This window comes from Ochotona curzoniae, unplaced genomic scaffold, assembly GCF_017591425.1.
Source record: "Ochotona curzoniae isolate NIBS_2020 unplaced genomic scaffold, NIBS_Ocur_1.0 scaffold_4701, whole genome shotgun sequence".
Classification (NCBI taxonomy): Eukaryota; Metazoa; Chordata; class Mammalia; order Lagomorpha; family Ochotonidae; genus Ochotona; species Ochotona curzoniae.
Genome location: NW_024467122.1, coordinates 41,360,683 through 41,378,322, shown reverse-complemented (window position 1 = coordinate 41,378,322; position 17,640 = coordinate 41,360,683). Strand labels below are relative to the sequence as shown.

Below are 17,640 nucleotides of genomic sequence, written 5' to 3'. Positions count from 1 at the left end.
TTTATTATTTCTGTAGTTCATGGTTCATCAACTAATATACAGTTGCAGGAATGTTGCGCATAAATCCACTTAAAAGTAACATACGTGACACAAAATTTTATCACTTAGAGAACTGCAAATAGACTAACTTGTGAAAAGCATGAATTAATTGCATACATATTTCAATATTTAGTTGTAAATCTTTATATCAATAAACTAAAAAAATTAAATTGGAACTTTCTTACAAATGTTCAAAGTGATTGTGTATCAATGATTATAAATGGAATATCTGTAACTCAAATTTCAACTGCATAATTTTAAAAAGTCCAGTTCAGGCACTAATTATTTCCCCATTTGATGCATAAAATGTACAATCACATGTTATGTGCTTCAAGTTAGTATCTGAGAAGTAGGCAAGATTGCATGTACCAAATTTTCAGGATACGGAGTGGGTGTTTACACATCTATTGCCCACATTACAGGCTTACTAAGCTTCTCAATACGCAGAACAATTGGACTGCATTTGGCTCTTTCAACCCTTTCCTGACTCAATCTTGCTTTTCTAAGCATTTTGGAAGTAAACCAACGGACAGGAGCTCCTCAAGAGAATTTTAACCTCATGATATGCAAACTTTACTACTGTTTCACAAGGCCCAAGACATAAACACTTTAAAATAATAAAGTGAAAAATAAGAATTTTATCTTGTAGTATACAGAAGTTAACCCACCTTCCAAGACAGTAAGTAAATTCAACTGCTGTGCTATCACACAGAAGAGACCCAACAACTAGGGGTTAATTCTAACACTTTCCAGCTTTACTCCTATATTACATTGAGAGATCTATAAAGGGGTACTGAATTATACCAGTCAAAAGTATCACTACTTTGCCATTATTAAATATCTGAGTCAACTGCCATCAGTGTGTGCCTGAGCCACTGTGCAGCTTGTAAATGGGTAACCTCCACCCTCTAGCTATCAATTCTGTAAGCACGCTGTGTATTAGAACAGCAGTTGGAGCACTAAGGCTTCAAATATTTTCTGAATCCAAAAGGAAAAAAAAAATCTATGATAAACTGTTTTTAAATTCCCCAAATTTCCTACAACTAGTAGTACTGGTTTAGTCAATCACTTAAGAAAATGTAGTTTGTACAAAGCATAATCTTCCTGTTCCCAGTAAGTATATATTCAAGAATGAGTTAATAAAGCTCCATAAAAGTAACCAAAAAAAAAAATCATTTGAAGATTGAAATAATCTTTAAGGCAGTTAATACTAATCTACAAAGCTGCTTTTTATCAAAAATGCTTCTGTGCATTTTTAATCTTCTGGAATAAACCACTAAAGAAAATTTTATGCTATACAACATTACCAGATTTGCACACTACTATCAAAAGGAGGGATTGAAAGAACTAGTTCCTACTATCAGAGCAAGATTCTTGGAACTGTTAAATTTCCTAGTTATTACCTTATGTTTACCACTTAATATTTTGAGAACTAGTTTTAGTCTTAAAGGACACTCTGTCCAAAACAAGGTCAACTACTATGTCAAGCCCTCTAGAGATCTGATTACAAACAAGCTAGCTTTAAATTCTCTACAGAAGGCAGGCAGTGAAGGTAGTGTTCAAAAGCTAGATCATAGCAACAAAAAGGTCAGAAATTTATAACCCGAGTCATCCTTTATTACACTATTCCTCTTTGGACATCACAAAAGTTACCAATGTTTACCTGAGAACACATCTAGCATGTTTCTGGTTTTAATTCAGGGGCCAGTTTAGTATATTGAGAGCAATTTTTGATACCTTCTACATTCTGACTCCAAGGGACAATAACTGTAACTGTCCATACTCATTTCTGACATTCCCCTCTACTTGCTAGTATTTTTAATTAATAAATGCTTTCTAAAATCAGGTGCTGTCTGTACGTTTCTGATCATTCAGCAATGATGAACTTTACTTTTAATTAAATGCCTAATATCACTTATTTTTATGTTCTACAAATAATGTTTTTTAAAAGGAATGAAACTGCAGTATTGGTTTAAGCTATGCGCAATAGTATTAGTTTCAGAGGTGAGAACACACTGAAAAACGAAAGCAGGCAAGTTCCCAAATAATTCATCTAATACTAAATGCCTAGGCAATTTTCCAACTCAGTATCTTCACCAGTTGTCAGCAACTTTCATATGGCAATATACTTAAACGTAACTGAGCATTTCTGTCCACAATTAGATGGACAAGAAAATTAATGCCAGATCATCTCGCAAAACTGATTTTTTCATCTGAGAAGTAACCATGGTAATAAATGCCAAGTTTCTTAGTTTTTTTCCTGGAATTGAGCTCGGGAATTTCCAATTACCTTGTGACCTTTGTAATTAGGGTCTTATAACAATTCAATCTGTTTAATAGGTCGTGTTCCGATAGCCTAGGTTAAACCATGTGACCTACCTATTGATTAAATTCCTCACTAGTTCTGCCACTAATTTAATGAGACTCGGCAACCAATACTCTCATGCCTCAGTCTCTTGCCTGAAAAGGATGATACCTACCTCAAGCAAAGTTCCACTAACTTATTTGAAGTGATTTGTAACCTGCAGACAAAAAGTTAAGTTAGCTGTAGTTATTGCGATTATAATAGATTAAAATATTGCCTTTGGCAACTATAACTAAATGACTGCTTCGAGATTCTTCATCTTCTCATGAAAAGTAAAACCAAAAAACAATCAGTAAAATACCGAACCTATTGTCAAATACCGTTTTAGACCATGCGGCACGTTCCGGAATTCGGTTGCAGTTACCTCTACTTAGCTGAACCTCCCCCACTCCCCGCCTGACTTTTTCATTTAAACAATCGAAAGTAATAAAAGGCACCGGTGCTGCATTCACTCCAACCACACATTAGTATGTAAATATTTTTTTTTCTGCGTTTCCATAGCTCTCCCGAAGTCCTCCGGATCGTAGAAACCAAAGGAAAGCAGCCGTTAATACAGAAGGGAAAGAAGGGAGAAAAAAAAAAAAGACGTTTCCCCGGCCGCTCGAGACGCAGGGGACGACGGTATGGTGAATCTGCGCAAAGGCTGGAGGCTGAGGCCTGTACATCTCGCTCCCGGTTCAAACCGAATTCCCAACGCTTAAAAGAATAAATGGGGGGCCGGAATACGCTATGGAGGCTTCCCTCGGCTTCTCTCCCTCCCCCACCGCCCACGTTCCCCGAGGTACCCAGCGCTTCCCCGGGGTCTACACCTCTACTTACCAGGAGGGGGAGGGAGAAGAGATTCGATTTTGAATCTCTCACTCCCGAGTTCGACGTGAAAAGACCGAAGCCTGCTCGAGCTCTGCGACAAGGCCACAACCGCTCAGTCTCCGTCTCCTCACAAAATGGCCCCCGAGTCTCCTCCGCCGCCGAGGCGAAGGCCTGGGCCCCGCCCCATCCCAGCGAACAATCTTATTGGCTTTCAGTTTTCTCGCTCCCGCTGCTAATTAGACAATTCTACCGCTCTTCACAGTACTATCCAATCAGGATCAGCAGTGGGTGAGACTAAGCTAGAGAATTTCCACATGCGTGAAAGAAGCTGGTTTGTAATTGGTTAACATTGCTGTCATTTATAGCCTGGGGAATGCTTATTGGCCACTGTACCAGACGAAGTGCTGGGTGGAAATTCGCCTTTGTATCGCGTACCGTTTCACATCCGGGTATTCGAAAGACATGATTGACGGCCTCACTGACCTATCGCCGCTCTTGAAAGTGCCTCGGGGATCGTGGGCCCACAGCCGGAATTCCCGCGGCGCGGGGGCGGGGAAGGGCGCGGGGTGGAGTCCTTGAGTTGGCGCAGGTGAGGTATGGTCGCCCCAGGCCTAGGAAAAACAAGAAACGCCAACTGATTCCTCCTTCGCACTGAGTGGGTAAAGAAAGGCCGTTTCTTTGAGTAAGGCGGGAACGGGGAGGGTGAGCTCTTGCTCAGCTGTAAGAAAGGAACATGTCCTTGCAGTATTTCCATCCGCACATCCCTTCGCAGTTCCTGACTGAATTCCTTTCCTCAGGCCCTTTCTCGAACAACAACGTAAATCCTGCCCAAACCGACTGAGTGCCCCGTTTCTCTTTAACAAAAAACAAAAGGGAAAGCGCTGGCCTGGAATACAAGGGCACCAATCCTCCGGACTCGAGTCGTTTCACACTTGTAAGCCATCACATTTGCCTGGCCCTCTAAATCTGAGCCCTAATCCTCAAATGGCCTGGTTCCACCTCCCCCTGCCAGTCACCGCCTTCCTGTCGTTCATACTGCAGAAGCCTCCCCCGCAAAAAAATAATCCAGTACTAGGAAGAGGGAGATTCCTCAGGACACATCTGATCTGTGATGAAGCGGATAAAGCAGGGTGCTGAGCTCTATTGTCATCTACCTTGGTATTCTAAGGGATTTATACATTTGCAAATGCAATTTTTCTTTCTGTTGACAAGAAAGCTAGGGGTGAGAGGGGGGTAAGAACCTTTTACATGTTCATCTGGATCACCGCTTAAAAAATATATTTGAGAGGCAGAATTACACAGAAGAAGAGAGACAGATCTTCCAAACACTGGTTTACTCCCAGAATCGCTGCTGGAGTTAAGCAGAAGCCAGGAACTTCTTCCCAGATTAGCACGTGCATCACAGGTACACAAATGCTTGGGCCATTGTCATTTTTCCCAGGCAAGGATCAACGAGTAGGATCCAAAAAAACGGGTCAGACGCAAACCAGTTTCCATAAAGGTTGCTGGCATTGCAGGAGGTTGCTTAATTCACCAGGTCACAATGCTAGCCACCAGGGATCCTTTGATTTTTTTGTCAGCTCAATGTGTTGCTTTAAACTTTTTTTTAAGAAGCTTACTTATTTGAAAGGCAGGGTAACAGAAAAGGGGGGCAGGTCTTCCATCGGCTGATTAACACCCCAAATGGCCGCATTCACTTGGACTGAGACAAAGCCCAGGAGCCAGGAGCTTCTTCAGGGTGTCCTACGTGGGTATTAAGATAAAGCAATTGAGGCCCTCTTCTGCTTTCCAAGGCACGTTACCAGGGAGATGGATTGGAATTAGCACGGCCAGAACTGGAACTGGCACCTGTATGGGATACCAGCAATGCAAGTGGAAGATTAATTTCAAATACATTCTATTTTCTTTCTTTCTTGTGTGTTTTATGCAACACTTCCTCAGAGGGCTCCTGGCTTCGGATCAGCACAGCTCCAGCCAAGGCAATCACTGAGGGAGTGAATCAAATAATGGTTGATCTTCTCTGTCTCTCCTCCTCTCTGTATATCTGACTTTGTCATAAAAATAAGTAAATCTTTAAAAAAAGAGGAGAAGAGACAGATAAATAAATAAATCTTTTTTTTAAAGCTTTATTTTTATGACAAAGTCAGATATACAGAGAGGAGGAGAAAGAGAGGAATATCTTCCATCCAATGGTTCACTCCCCAAGTGACACAATGGCCAATGCTGAGCCAGGAGCCAGAAACTTCTTCCAGGTCTTCCACAGAGGTGCAGGGTCCCAAGTCTTTGGGCCTTCCTTGACTGCTTTCCTAGGCCACAGCATGGAGCTGGATGGGAAGTGGCCTTTGGGATCAGAACCAGCGCCCATATGGGATCCGGGCGTGCAAGGCGAGGACCTTAACCACTGCACCACCGCGCCGGGGCCCCCCAATTTTTTTTTTAAAGATTTATTTTTATTTTTATTGGAAAGGCGGATATACAGAGAGGAGAGACAGAGAGGAAGATCTTTCGTCCGATGATTCACTCCCCAAGTGAGCGCAACTGCCGATGCTATGCCAATCCGATGCCAGGAGCCTCTTCCGGGTCTCCCATGCAGGTGCAGGGTCCCAAAGCTTTGGGCTGACCTCAACTGCTTTCCCAGGCCACAGGCAGGGAGCTGGATGGGAAGTGGGGCCACCGGGATTAGAACTGGCGCCCATATGGTATCCCAGGGCATGCAAGGCAAGGACCTTAACCACTGCGCCATCGTGCCGGGGCCCCGCCCCAAATGTTTTTAAAAGTAATAAAAATATATCTTAAAAATTGTAAGAGATGTAAGAAATTCTGCTGAATGTCAGCCATTAAAAGTATATTGATTTTAGGAAATATTCTTAATCATTTTGTTACTACTACCATTAATAGTAACTTTGATTGAGCAGATAACCACTGGGAGACCTGGAAGGAGTTCTAGTCTCCCAGTGTTAGTCTGGCCCATCTCCAGCCAGCCAGTGTAGATATTCAAGTATTTGAGGAGTAACACTAAACCAAACATCTTTATATCTCTCACTTACTTTATCTTTCAAATAAGTATTTTTAAATTTAGAAAAATGCATTGTGAAAGTAAATTACTTTGTTAAAAAGCTTTCATATTTCTTATTCCCTCGCTCTCTTCTTTTCCTACCAAAAAATTGTTTTTAGATTTCCCTTTGCCTTCTTTGCTCCTCTTCTAATTTTCACCTTAGCTGTGACCTAAATCTGGTTTGTGGTCGGTTAAGCCATCTTTAATTCATTTGCCATCTGGTCTCCTTCTGGCTCCAAAGCACAAGGTTTTATCCTCTGATAATTTATCCTGCAGGAAATCTTCATACAATTAATTGGCACAGTGTTTTTCTTATATTTCACTATTGGAGCTCATTGTAACTATTGCAGTGGAAACTGATCATTTCAGCAAAAATCTATAAAAATTCTATTTGATAAGCCTGGGCCAAAGTGTTTCAAATATGAAATTGTATTTCATGTAATATGTGAGGAGTCAAGGAGATAGGAGACACTTAGGGTTTTTCTGGTACCCAAGTTAATTTTTCCAAATATAGTATTGTATTTTTTTCCCCATGTCTTAACTTCCCAACAGCATGTTTTTCTTCTTTTTTTTTGGAAGTTTTTTAAAAAAGATTTATTTTATTTTTACCAGAAAGTCAAATATACAGAGTGAAGTAGAGACAGAGAAGAAGATCTTCCATCCAATCATTCACTCCCCAAGTAACTGCAACTGCTGGAGCTGAGTCAGTCTGAAGCCAGGAGCCAAGAGCCTCCTCCAGGTCTCCCGCACAGGTGCAGGGTTCCAAAGCTTTGGGCTATCCTGCACTGCTTTCTCAGGCCAGAAGCTGGAAGCGGGATGGGAAGTGGGGCTGCTGGGATTAAAACCAGCCTCTATATGGGATTCAGTTCATGCAAGGTGAGGACTTTAGACAGGACCCCAGCATGTTTTTCAAGGACACCCTTTCTCCTTGACAAAGGGTCACAATTAACATATCAGTTCACCATTTGGAAGTGACCTCCTCCTAATCTCCTTACTGAATCACCATCAAGGAGATAGTGCCTGAATTATCAGTTTATCATTAAAATGGAAAGAGGGGACTGGTCACAAGTTCTAATCCTGGCAGCCCTGCTTCCCATCCAGCTCCATGCTTGTGGCCTGGGAAAGCAGTCGAGGATGGCCCAAAGCCTTGGGACCCTGCACCCATGTGGGAGACCTGGAAGAAGTTCCTGGATCCTGGCTTCAGATCGGTGCAGCAACGGCCTTTGTGGTCACTTGGGAAGTGAATCATCAGACAGAAGATCTTCCTCTCTGTTCTCCTCTCTGTATATCTGACTTTGTAATAAAAATAAATCTTCCAAAAAAAAAAAAGGAAAAAGGAAGTTAACCAGTCCAACCTTCTGAGTTTCTTTGTTTCAGAGCCAGGTGTTGTTGAGAACAAATTCTTTCCTTTGTCCTTCTATAACTTCCCTGAGATATGGATGGCATGAAAGACCCCATTTGGGATATGGCATGGTAACCTGGTGGCTGAGGTCCTCACCTTCATCATGCTGGGGTCTCATATGGGCATCAGTTCTAATTCCGGTGGCCCCACTTCCCATCCAGGTTGCTGCTTGTGATCTGAGAAAGCAGTGGAGGAGAGCCCAAACCTTGGGACCCTGCATCCTTGTGGAAGACCTGGAGGAGGCTCTAGGCTCCTGGCTTCAGATCAGCTCAGTTCCGACTGTAATGGCAGTTTGGGGGAATGAATCAATGGACGGAAGATTTTCCTCTCTGTCTCTCCTCTCTATGTATCTGCCTTTCCAATAACAATAAAATAAAATGTTTAAAGAAGAAAGACCCTATTTCCACCTTACCATGTGTTTTTTGTTGTTGTTGTTGTTTAAGATTTATTTTTATTGCAAAGTCAGATTTACACAGAGGAGGAGAGACAGAGGAAGATCTTCCATCTGATGATTCACTCTCCAAGTGACCACAATAGCTGGAGCTGCACCAATCCAAAACCAGGAGCCAGGAGTTTCTTCCGGGTCTCCCAAGTGCGTGTTGGGTCTCAAGGCTTTAGGCCATCCTCGACCTCAGGCCACAAGCAAGGAACTCGATGGGATTAGAACCTGCACCCATATGGGATCCTGGCATGTGCAAGGCAAGGACTTTAGCCACTAAGCCACTGTGTCAGTCCCTACCAAGAGTTTTTCTTTCCTTCCTCCTATCACTATCACAGAAGGTTGGGGTATTTCCTCTGGACACAGGGAGCCCCTTCCTGCTACCATGTCAGGATCCCCAATTTCCCCTTTTTTCCTAAATAACTTCTGCTTTGCAAACTGGAGTTGTCTGCATGAAAATTCTTTTTTTGTGAGACAAGAAAGCAGGTGCAGCCATGTTTTCGCACTGAACATCCTACAATTTGTCTTTAAACTGCGTATTTTAAAATTTATTAGGTTATTTTCTAAAATGATTTATTTATTCAAAAGACAAAGTGAAAGAGAGAGAAAAGCAGAGAAAGAGATTCCATATCTACTGTTTCAGTCTCAAATTAATTGGTCATGTCATAAGCGGTGACTGGATGGGAAATAGAGTAGCCAGGACACAAACATTTGTCCACATTGGATGCCATAATTTTAAGGTAGAGTATTAGCCAGTTGAGTTCTCCCATCAGCCCTTATCTGTGAGAATATTAAGATTAGGCACCATTTAAAATTATATACTAAATAATACTACATTTTATAGGCCAGTTATTTATGTTAATTTGTCATGGGCTAAGGAATTTGATTAGCACTCATTTTGGATTGGGCAGGAACAGGAATGGACTTGTGGCTAAAAACACCTAGATTAATTGGACTCATCTGTATCCAATAGCCTGGCTAAATTAGGGCGTGGGGGGAAGAATATAAAAGAAGAGGTGAAGGAACAATAAATTGAGACTTCACAGAGACTTCTACCATCACTGGTCCACTGTCGGTGCTTCATCCCCAGACCCTCTCCCTGTCCATGTTACTGGCTCTGCTGGTCGGAGCATTTATTATTGAAAATAACCACTATTTAAAAATAAGTTGATACCAGAATATCACAGTGGCTTCTTTCCTCAGCATAATGCAGAAATAAAAAGCCAGGAACCGGTTGCAGACAGAAAAGCTTATTTGTGGGGAAAGAGGAAGAAAGAGGAAAGCACCTTCTGAGAGAAAGTAGAGAAGTGGGGTAGCTCTGGGAAGGAAAGAGTGAGAGACACCAAAGATTTGAGGTAGGGTCTTGGGCTTTTAAGCCTTCCCGGCCCTCTCCTTGTTGGGCAGGAACCTACAGGTAAGATGTTCCCTCTTTAACCAGTTAGGAAATGGGTGGGCAATGCTTGTGCACCCAGCTGAAGGTGTGGCCAAGACCTCATCAGGCCAGGATTGTCTCATAGTGTAATGATAGAAATACAAAGGAGAATGATGATTGTTAGAGGCTGGGGTAGGAGAAAGTGAGGAATTGTGATTTTTTTTTTAAAGATTTATTTTTATTGCAAAGTCAGAGATACGGAGAGGAGAGACAGAGAGAGAGGAAGATCTTCTGTCCGATGATTCACTCCCCAAGTGACTGTAACTGCCGGTACTATGCCGATCCGAAGCCAGGATCCAGGAACTTCTTCCAGGTCTCCCACATGGGTGCAGAGTCCCAAGACTTTGGGCTGTCCTCGACTGCTTTCACAGGCCACAAGCAGGGAGCTGGATGAGAAGTGGAGCTGCCGGGAATAGAACAGGTGTGTTCAAGGCGAAGACTTTAGCTGCTAGGCCACGCCGCCCGGCTCAGGAATTGTGAGTTAATGAATACAGAGTTTTAGTTTTGCAAGGAAAGGATATTCTGGAGATTACTGAATATTTAAGAATGGCTAACCTTGTACTGAAGTTTAAATAAGTGTTCTTGTAGCCCTTGACCCTTGTGCCCTAATCAACTGTGTAAAGTTATCAAAATAAAAACAAAAATAAGTGATTCTATTTTCATTAGGTGATAGGATTAGAATATGTTTCACATTTTTTTTTTGTCTTTTTAAAGGCAAAGCAGATTTATTCATTTGAAAGACATGGAAACAGAGGGAAAGAGATCTTCCATCAGCTGGTTTTACTCCCTGGCTGACCCTGACTCAGGGTTAGGCTAGGCCAAAGTAGGAACCAGGTGCTTCATCCAGGTCTCCCACATGGGTGCAGGGATCCTTTCCAGGTGCATTAACAGGGAGTTGGATGGGAAATGAAACAGCCAGGACTCAAACCAGTGCTCTGTTGTGGGATGGCAATGTTGTAGGCTTCAACTTTAGCCAGATCACAATTTGAGCACAATTTGTTGAATGGGACGGGATCCCATATGGGTGCCATTTTGTGTCTTGGTGGCCCTACTTCCCATCCAGCTCCTTGACTGCGGCCTGGGAAGACAGTAGAGGATGGCTCGACGCCTTGGGACCCTGCACACGTGGAAGATCTGGAAGGAGCTCCTGGCTCCTGGTTTCGGATCAGCTCAGCTCTAGCAGTTGTGGCTACTTCTGCTGTGAATCAGCATAAAGAAAATGTTCCTCTGTGTCTCTCTGTATATCCAACATACTTATTCTCGTGAACTCAGTCTTTTTTAAACTTCTGCATGTGCAAAACAAATGAGGCTTTCGGTTCTTTCTGCTACAGAGAAAAACTGTCCTCTACTCACCAGCATGGTGACAGTTAGCTGAGCCATGGTCCTGAGCATGCCCAGAGTTGTCTGAGATCTGCCTGTAGAAGAATATTGGATCTGGGGCTTGGACAAGCTTAGGATTCACCCAGCGCCTAGCAGCAGTGGATGGGGAGCTAGGATTCCCAACAGAAAGCCTGGCCCAGCACAGATTCCCCAGCCACAGTCACGTTGCTGGGATATCCAGACACTCGAGTCTCTGCCCAGACTTACCTGGACTCCTATTCCTTTTTTTTTTTTTTTTTAAGATCTATTAATTTTTATTGGAAAGGCAGATTTACAAAAGAAGGAGGGGCAGAGATCTTTTGAACACTGGTTCACTTCCCAAGTGGCCACAATGGCCAAAGCCAGGAGCCAGGAGCTTCTTCCAGGTCTCCCATGTGGTGCAGGGTCCCAAGTACCTAAGCTTTGAGTCCTATGCTGCTTTCCCGGGCCATAAGTATGGAGTTGAATGGGGAGTAGAGTTGCTAGGACACAAACCGATGCCCATATAGGATCCAGGACCATGCAAGACAAAGATTTAGCCAATAGGCTATCATGCTGGGCCCACATTATTCTTTTTACAGATTATCAGAGGGAAAAATAGAGACAGAGAGGGTTCTTCCATTTGTGATTAATTCTGCAAACTGTTGTAATAGGGCTTTTCCAAAGCCTGGAGCTTGGGGCTTTTTTTTATCAGTCTCCCATGTGGGTGCAGGGGTCTAAAGACTTAGACAATCTTCTGCTTTTTTTTTCCAGGTGCAATAGCATTGGTGGGAAGTGGAGCAACCAGGACTGAACCAGTATCCACAAGGACTTGTGGCAATGCATGTAGCAGCCTAGCTCACTAAGCCACAGCACTACCCCTATAAACCTTTATTCTTTTTATTAAGGACCAGTCTCCCCACACTAGCAAATTTCTGCTAATTTCCGATCTAACAAATATATTTTTTTAAAAGATTTATTTATTTATTGGATAGTCAGATATACAGAGAGGAGGAGAGACAGAGAGGAAGATCTTGCATCCAATGATTCACTCCCCAAGTGACTGCAACCGCCGATGTCATGCTGATCCAAAGCCAGGAGCCAAGAACTTCTTCCGGGTATCCCATGCGGGTGAAGGGTCCCAAGGCTTTGGGCCATCCTCGACTGCTTTCCCAGGCCACAAGCAGGGAGCTGGGTAGGAAGTGGGGCTGCTGGGATTAGAACCGGCATCCATATGGGATCCTGGTGTGTTCAAGGTGAGGACTTTAGCCGCTAGGCCATGCTGCCAGGCCCACAAATATGTTTTCAGTTCTAAATTTCGTAGAGCAGTTGCTGTGGATTGCTTTAGTTGCTGTTTCTCCAGGCAAAACATGTGTCAAGTTAAAAAAGTGCAGCCTTTGTACTCTGATCAGCCAAGAGTTAACATCTCAGAAATAAGCAGGATGGGATTAGCTCTTCTAACAAGCCTGGAAGACAAGAGGATTGGCACCTAGAGGACACTGGAGCTCAGAAAGGACCTGTGGAAAGTTTTCTGAAGGAAGCAAGAACAGTAAGTATAGAACTGTTCATACTTTATTATTCCCATTTCTTTTCCTGATGTGGTTTTTGGGAAGAGTGAGATGAATGTAAATCATTTTGTATGCACTACTTGACTCTTAGACATCCAGGTGCAGCATAACCAATTTATTGCTAATCCTGCCACTCAGCCCTCTCCCACATCCAACTACTCAACAAGTCTCACAATTCTGCTTTCTTGGTACCTTCACAATCTATCCCTGGTCTCTTCAATTCCCAGCTTAAGGCTTCTTCCCTAAGCTATGGAAGTATCCTCCCAACGCTTTCCTCTCTTCCTACCTCTCTGAGTAACATCGAATGAATCTTCCTGACGTGTTACCACAACTTTAACTCCTTTGCTCTGATTGTGGCCAGCACTGAGACAGAAGCTTAAGTCACTGTGACACTGGCACCCCATAGTAGATGTGTTTGAGTCTGGCTACTCCCCATCTGATCCAGCTTCATACTAATCAGCCTGGCAAAGCAAGGGAAGATGGCACAAGTGCGTGGGCCCCTATCACAAACACGGGAGACCCAGATGGAATTCCTGGCTCCTGGTTTCAGCCTAGCCCACAACTAACTGTTGTGACCATTTGAAGAGTGTACCAATAGATTGTTTTGTGTTGTTCCTTCTTTTCCTGTTACTCACCTTTCAAATAAAAATTTTTTACAAATGAATGATTGCAGTACCTACAGAATGTACAAAATTCATTTTTAGATTAATAGATTTTAATTACAAAAATATGCATATATTTACCATGCATACTATGTTTTGAATTATGTAAACATTGTGGAATGGTGAAGTTGAGCTAATATCATGGGCATTCCCTTACATATCATCTTTTTGTGTGTGGTGAAAACACAGTTTATTCTGTTGGCAATTTTCATGTGTCGAATACACTGCTACTTAACTATAGTGACCACAGTAAGTATCTTTAATTTATTCTTCCTGAGACCTTGTATAAGGGTTAGGGAGATGTTGATCCAAGGATGTAAAATTCCTGTGTCTTATTAACAAGGTTTTCCATTTCTTTCTTCTTTAGTTCCCACACCTCTGTTCCTCAAACCCTTTATGCCTTCCGGCCACTGTCTGGAGTCACCTTGCTCTCTGATTCTCCCTGACTGTCCCAGCTGTCCACTCTGCATGGAGCACTCTGCAGCTCTAGCTGCAATGCCTCTGTGACCGCAACCACACTTTCCCAGAAAAGCTTGACTAGATCATTCACACAGATCTGGCTTTTCTCTCTCTCTCTCTCTCTCTCTCTGTCTAATATTATTTTCACTGGAAAGGCAGATGTGTAGAGAGAAGCAGAGACTAAAGGATCTTCCATTCTCAACAGCTGAAGCTGAGCTGATCTGAAGTCAGGAGCCAGGAGGTTGTTCAAGCTCTCCCATGCAGGTACAGGGGCCCCAGGCTTTGGTCCATCCTCTACTGCTTTTCCAGGCCACAATCAGGGAGCTGGGTGGGAAGTGGAATTGGGATTCACTCCCATATAGAATGCTGGTGGCATTGCTGGCAGCAGCTTTATCACAACACTGACCCCCTAATGATTCAGTTTCTGAGAGCGAGGTCTTTGTTTTACTTGCACATAAAGGCAGCGCAGTAATACATGTCAAATTGCTTTCAACCCAAATGCCTGGAGTTCTATTATTATATTTCCAAGCATATTACAACCAGCCCAAGAGATGCAGAACCTATCCTTTTCTTCATAGTTTCTTGGTCAATTCTAGCAGCTCACTTGCTTTTATCTTCTCACAGAAGAGCAGCTGCTCCTGAGTGGCTACGCTGACTTTCTCAAAGGGTCTATTGTTTTGGCTCCCCCTAGATTTTGCATTCTGAGAATCCCAAGCACTGACTCCATTTCAGGGACTGGTTCTCTCTTGGGCCTATTTAAGTTTATTCATTGTATAGTGGGAAAGCTTCAATTGCCAATCCACATTAATTTTGAAATAATTAGAACCCCACATTCATATTTTGTCACCTGGGTTCACCTATCCCGTGAATTTCAAAGAAAGAAAATAATTTTGCAAAGTCATTTTCTTTGTTCTACTAAAATGCTGCCACTGACATTATTTCGAGTATGGGTTTTGTTTTGTTTTGTTTGTTTGTTTTTTGGTCAGAGACTGAGTCAGGAATCAAACCCAGGTACTCTGATAAGAGCATTTCGTTTTTAAGATTTATTTTATTTTATTTGAAAGATAGTTTACACAAAGAAGGAGAAACAGACAGAAGAAAGAGATCTTCCTTTTCCTGACTTACTCCCCATATGGCTACAATGTCCAGAGCTGAGCCAGTCTGAAGCTGGGAGCTTCTTTTGGCTGTATATGATGCTGATGCCATAGGCAGAGGTTTATCCTCCTATGCCATCAGTAGATGTTTGGATATATTCATTCTGGGAGAAGGATGTGACCAAGGTATAAAACAACTCTACAAATAGGATTTCCCAATTATTCTGGCCACAGAACAGAGAATCATTCCAAAATGCCTAAGTTTAGATAATAATTCTAACCATTGTCCAAGGCTGATTTAACTTTTCAAATTCAATTTCTAACTTCCTAAGAGAAAAAATCTTTCATCCAGCTTGGGTCGCTTGTCAGCCTTTGGTCCAAGCATCAACAACTGTGAGAAGTGAATCGTAGATTACTCTTATACAAACTGATTTATTGTATTCCATCCCTCTGGAGAGATGGGTTAGATTCCTGTTTCCCAGACAAAGGGAATGGTCATTGACTTTCAGGAACACAGCCACTCATCAAAAGTTGATCCAAGAATCAATTCTCTAGTCACAAACAAAAAGATTTTTATTTTGAATAAATAATGTCATTATTACTGAATCCTCCAGGCAGAGAGACAAAGACTGACAGTAATCTTTCATCTCTTATTTCATCACTCAAATCCCCACAGCAGTCAAGGATGGGGCAGGCCCAAGCCAGCAGCCTGGAGCTCGATCCAGTTCTCCAAAGCAGAGGCAAGTAGCCAAGCACAGGAGCTGTCATCCATTGCCCCCTAGGGTGTGCATTGGTAGAATGTTGCAGTGGAAATGGAGGAACTAAGATGCACATTCAGCCCTCAGATACAGGATGTAGGCATCCCAAGTGGCAACTTACCCACTGTACCTTCCTCTTGGACAGCACCACCACAACACTGTTACATGCTATATACCATCTTGGAATTGCTTAGAAATTCCTACTAAACCTTAAGTATGATCTCTAGAAGGATTCCTAAATTTGCATGTAGTTGGCCAAGCTTTTCTTTTTGTCTCCTTTGGGATCTCTTACAGCTTGAGAACTGGAGAGATGTCACACCTGATGGACCACACATCAGGGGACCTGCCAGTGAGAGACACGGACTTCACACCTCTGACATTACCAGCGTCAAAAGGTAATTCCAGTACTGGAAGATGGTTGTCTTTGAGAATCAAACAATGTTGATGTGCAGCAGTTTGCTAATCTTCATAATGATCTCTTTTTATCTCTTCAGTCTTGTCAACATTTTAATCTTAAATTCTTTTTTTTCTTTTTCATTTTTTTGTTTTTTCTCATGTGAAGTTCTTTAAAAAAAAAAAGATTTTTTTTTTAATTGCAAAGTCAGATATACAGAGAGCAGAAGAGACAGAGAGGAAGATCTTCTGTCCAATGACTCACTCCCCAAGTGACCACAATAGCCGGTGTTGTGCCGATCCGAAGACAGGAGTTGGGAACTTCCCACACAGGTGCAGGGTCCCAAAACTTTTGGCCATCATCAGCTGCTTTCCCAGGCCACAAGCATGGAGCTGGATGGGAAGCAGGGCCACTGGGATTAGAACCAGCATCCATATGGGATCTCAGCGCATTCAGGCGAGGACTTTAGCTGCTAGGCCTCCGTGCCAGACCCTAATCTTAAGTTCTTAAGATATCAATCCTATGATGCCACCACTTCTAAAGCCAAGAACTAATGTGTGAATTTCATTTGTCTGTCTGAGTGCTTCCTCCTCCATCCCCACTAAGCAGAGACAGGCAATTTAAGAAGGGGTTCAGCAACAACAAACCTCACCTACTCATATATTATGATGTTTCTGTAACATTGTTTTTACACTCCCATTCCTCAACCCTTATCACAGATACTGTTGATTCTATTTTCATTGGGTACCTCGTATAATTATGTTATTTGAAGCACAGGACACTTTGTGTACTGCCATGTGTGTACTGAGTGCAACCACTAAAACTACTTTATATGGTACAGCTGAGCATGCAGATCCACTTTTAGGTATAAAAGAAAAATACAGAAAGATTACATGTATATTTTTGAGACATATATCAAAATGTTCATAGCAGTGTTATTAAGGCAACAAATGGGATCAACTTAGATATCCATTCCATAAAAAATGAGTAAGCTGATACATATTTGTATAATGAAATATTAGTAAAAAAATGAAAACACAGTGTCTCAGTTACTTTTCACAATTTTGATGAATACCAAAAACAGTATCAAGCAAAATAAAACATTACGGATGAGTAAATACAGAAAGGTTCAAGATGAAAAACAAGGAGCAGGAAATGTGGCGTGATAGGTTGAACACGAGCATTTGATATGGGTGCTAGTTCAAGTCCTGTCTGCTCCACCTCCAGTCCAACTCTCTGCTAATGTCCTGGAAAAGCAGTGGAGGATAGCCCAAGTACTTAGACACCTACATCTTTTTGGGTGACCCAGAGGAAGTTCCTGGCTCCTGGCTTTGGGAAGTGGACCAGAAGATGGAAGACCTCTCTTCGTAAAAATATCTTTCAAACAAAACTAGAATTTTAAACAAAGATGAAAACCATGAGTTAAAGATAAAGAAAAAGGAGCCCAATATGGCAGCTTAGTGGCTAAAGGCCTTACCTTGAACGTGCCGGGATCCCATGTGGGCACTGGCTCTAATCCCAGCAGCCCTGCTTTCCATCCAGCTCCCTACTTGTGGCTTAGGAAAGCAGAGGACGACCCAAAGTCTTGGACCCCTGCACCCATGTGGGAGAACTTGAAAGAAACTCCTGGCTTCTGGCTTCGGATTAACTTGGTTGCGTCCATTGCTGCCACTTGGGAAGTGAATCAGCGGAAGGAAGATTTTCGTCTCTTGTCTCTCTCCTGCTCTCTGTTTATGTTACTTTCCAATAAAAATAAATAAATCCTTAAGACAAAGATAAAGAAAATGAAAGAGTTCACTCTATCTTGTTTAGCAGTAATAGAATA

The 17,640-nt window shown here is 42.4% G+C and overlaps 2 protein-coding genes across 12 annotated transcripts in view; one reads left to right on the top strand and one right to left on the bottom strand.

Moving 5' to 3' along the window:
- The window catches only part of HNRNPC (heterogeneous nuclear ribonucleoprotein C), a 32,313-nt gene extending 28,946 nt beyond the window's left edge, over positions 1 to 3,367 (bottom strand). For 6 of the 11 annotated variants that reach the window (XM_040969844.1, XM_040969847.1, XM_040969849.1 and 3 more), the window contains exon 1: positions 3,224 to 3,367. The gene's annotated coding sequence lies outside the window, so the exon portion shown is untranslated. Of the gene's footprint in view, positions 1 to 2,519; positions 2,562 to 3,223 lie in introns of all 11 variants that reach the window. The other 5 variants (XM_040969852.1, XM_040969855.1, XM_040969850.1 and 2 more) reach the window with 3 other exon arrangements.
- Positions 3,368 to 15,731: 12,364 nt separating this feature from the next.
- RPGRIP1 (RPGR interacting protein 1) overlaps positions 15,732 to 17,640 on the top strand; it is a 63,308-nt gene continuing 61,399 nt past the window's right edge. The window contains 1 exon segment of the mRNA XM_040968336.1: positions 15,732 to 15,816. Within this exon segment, the coding sequence (XP_040824270.1) occupies positions 15,732 to 15,816 (85 nt within the window).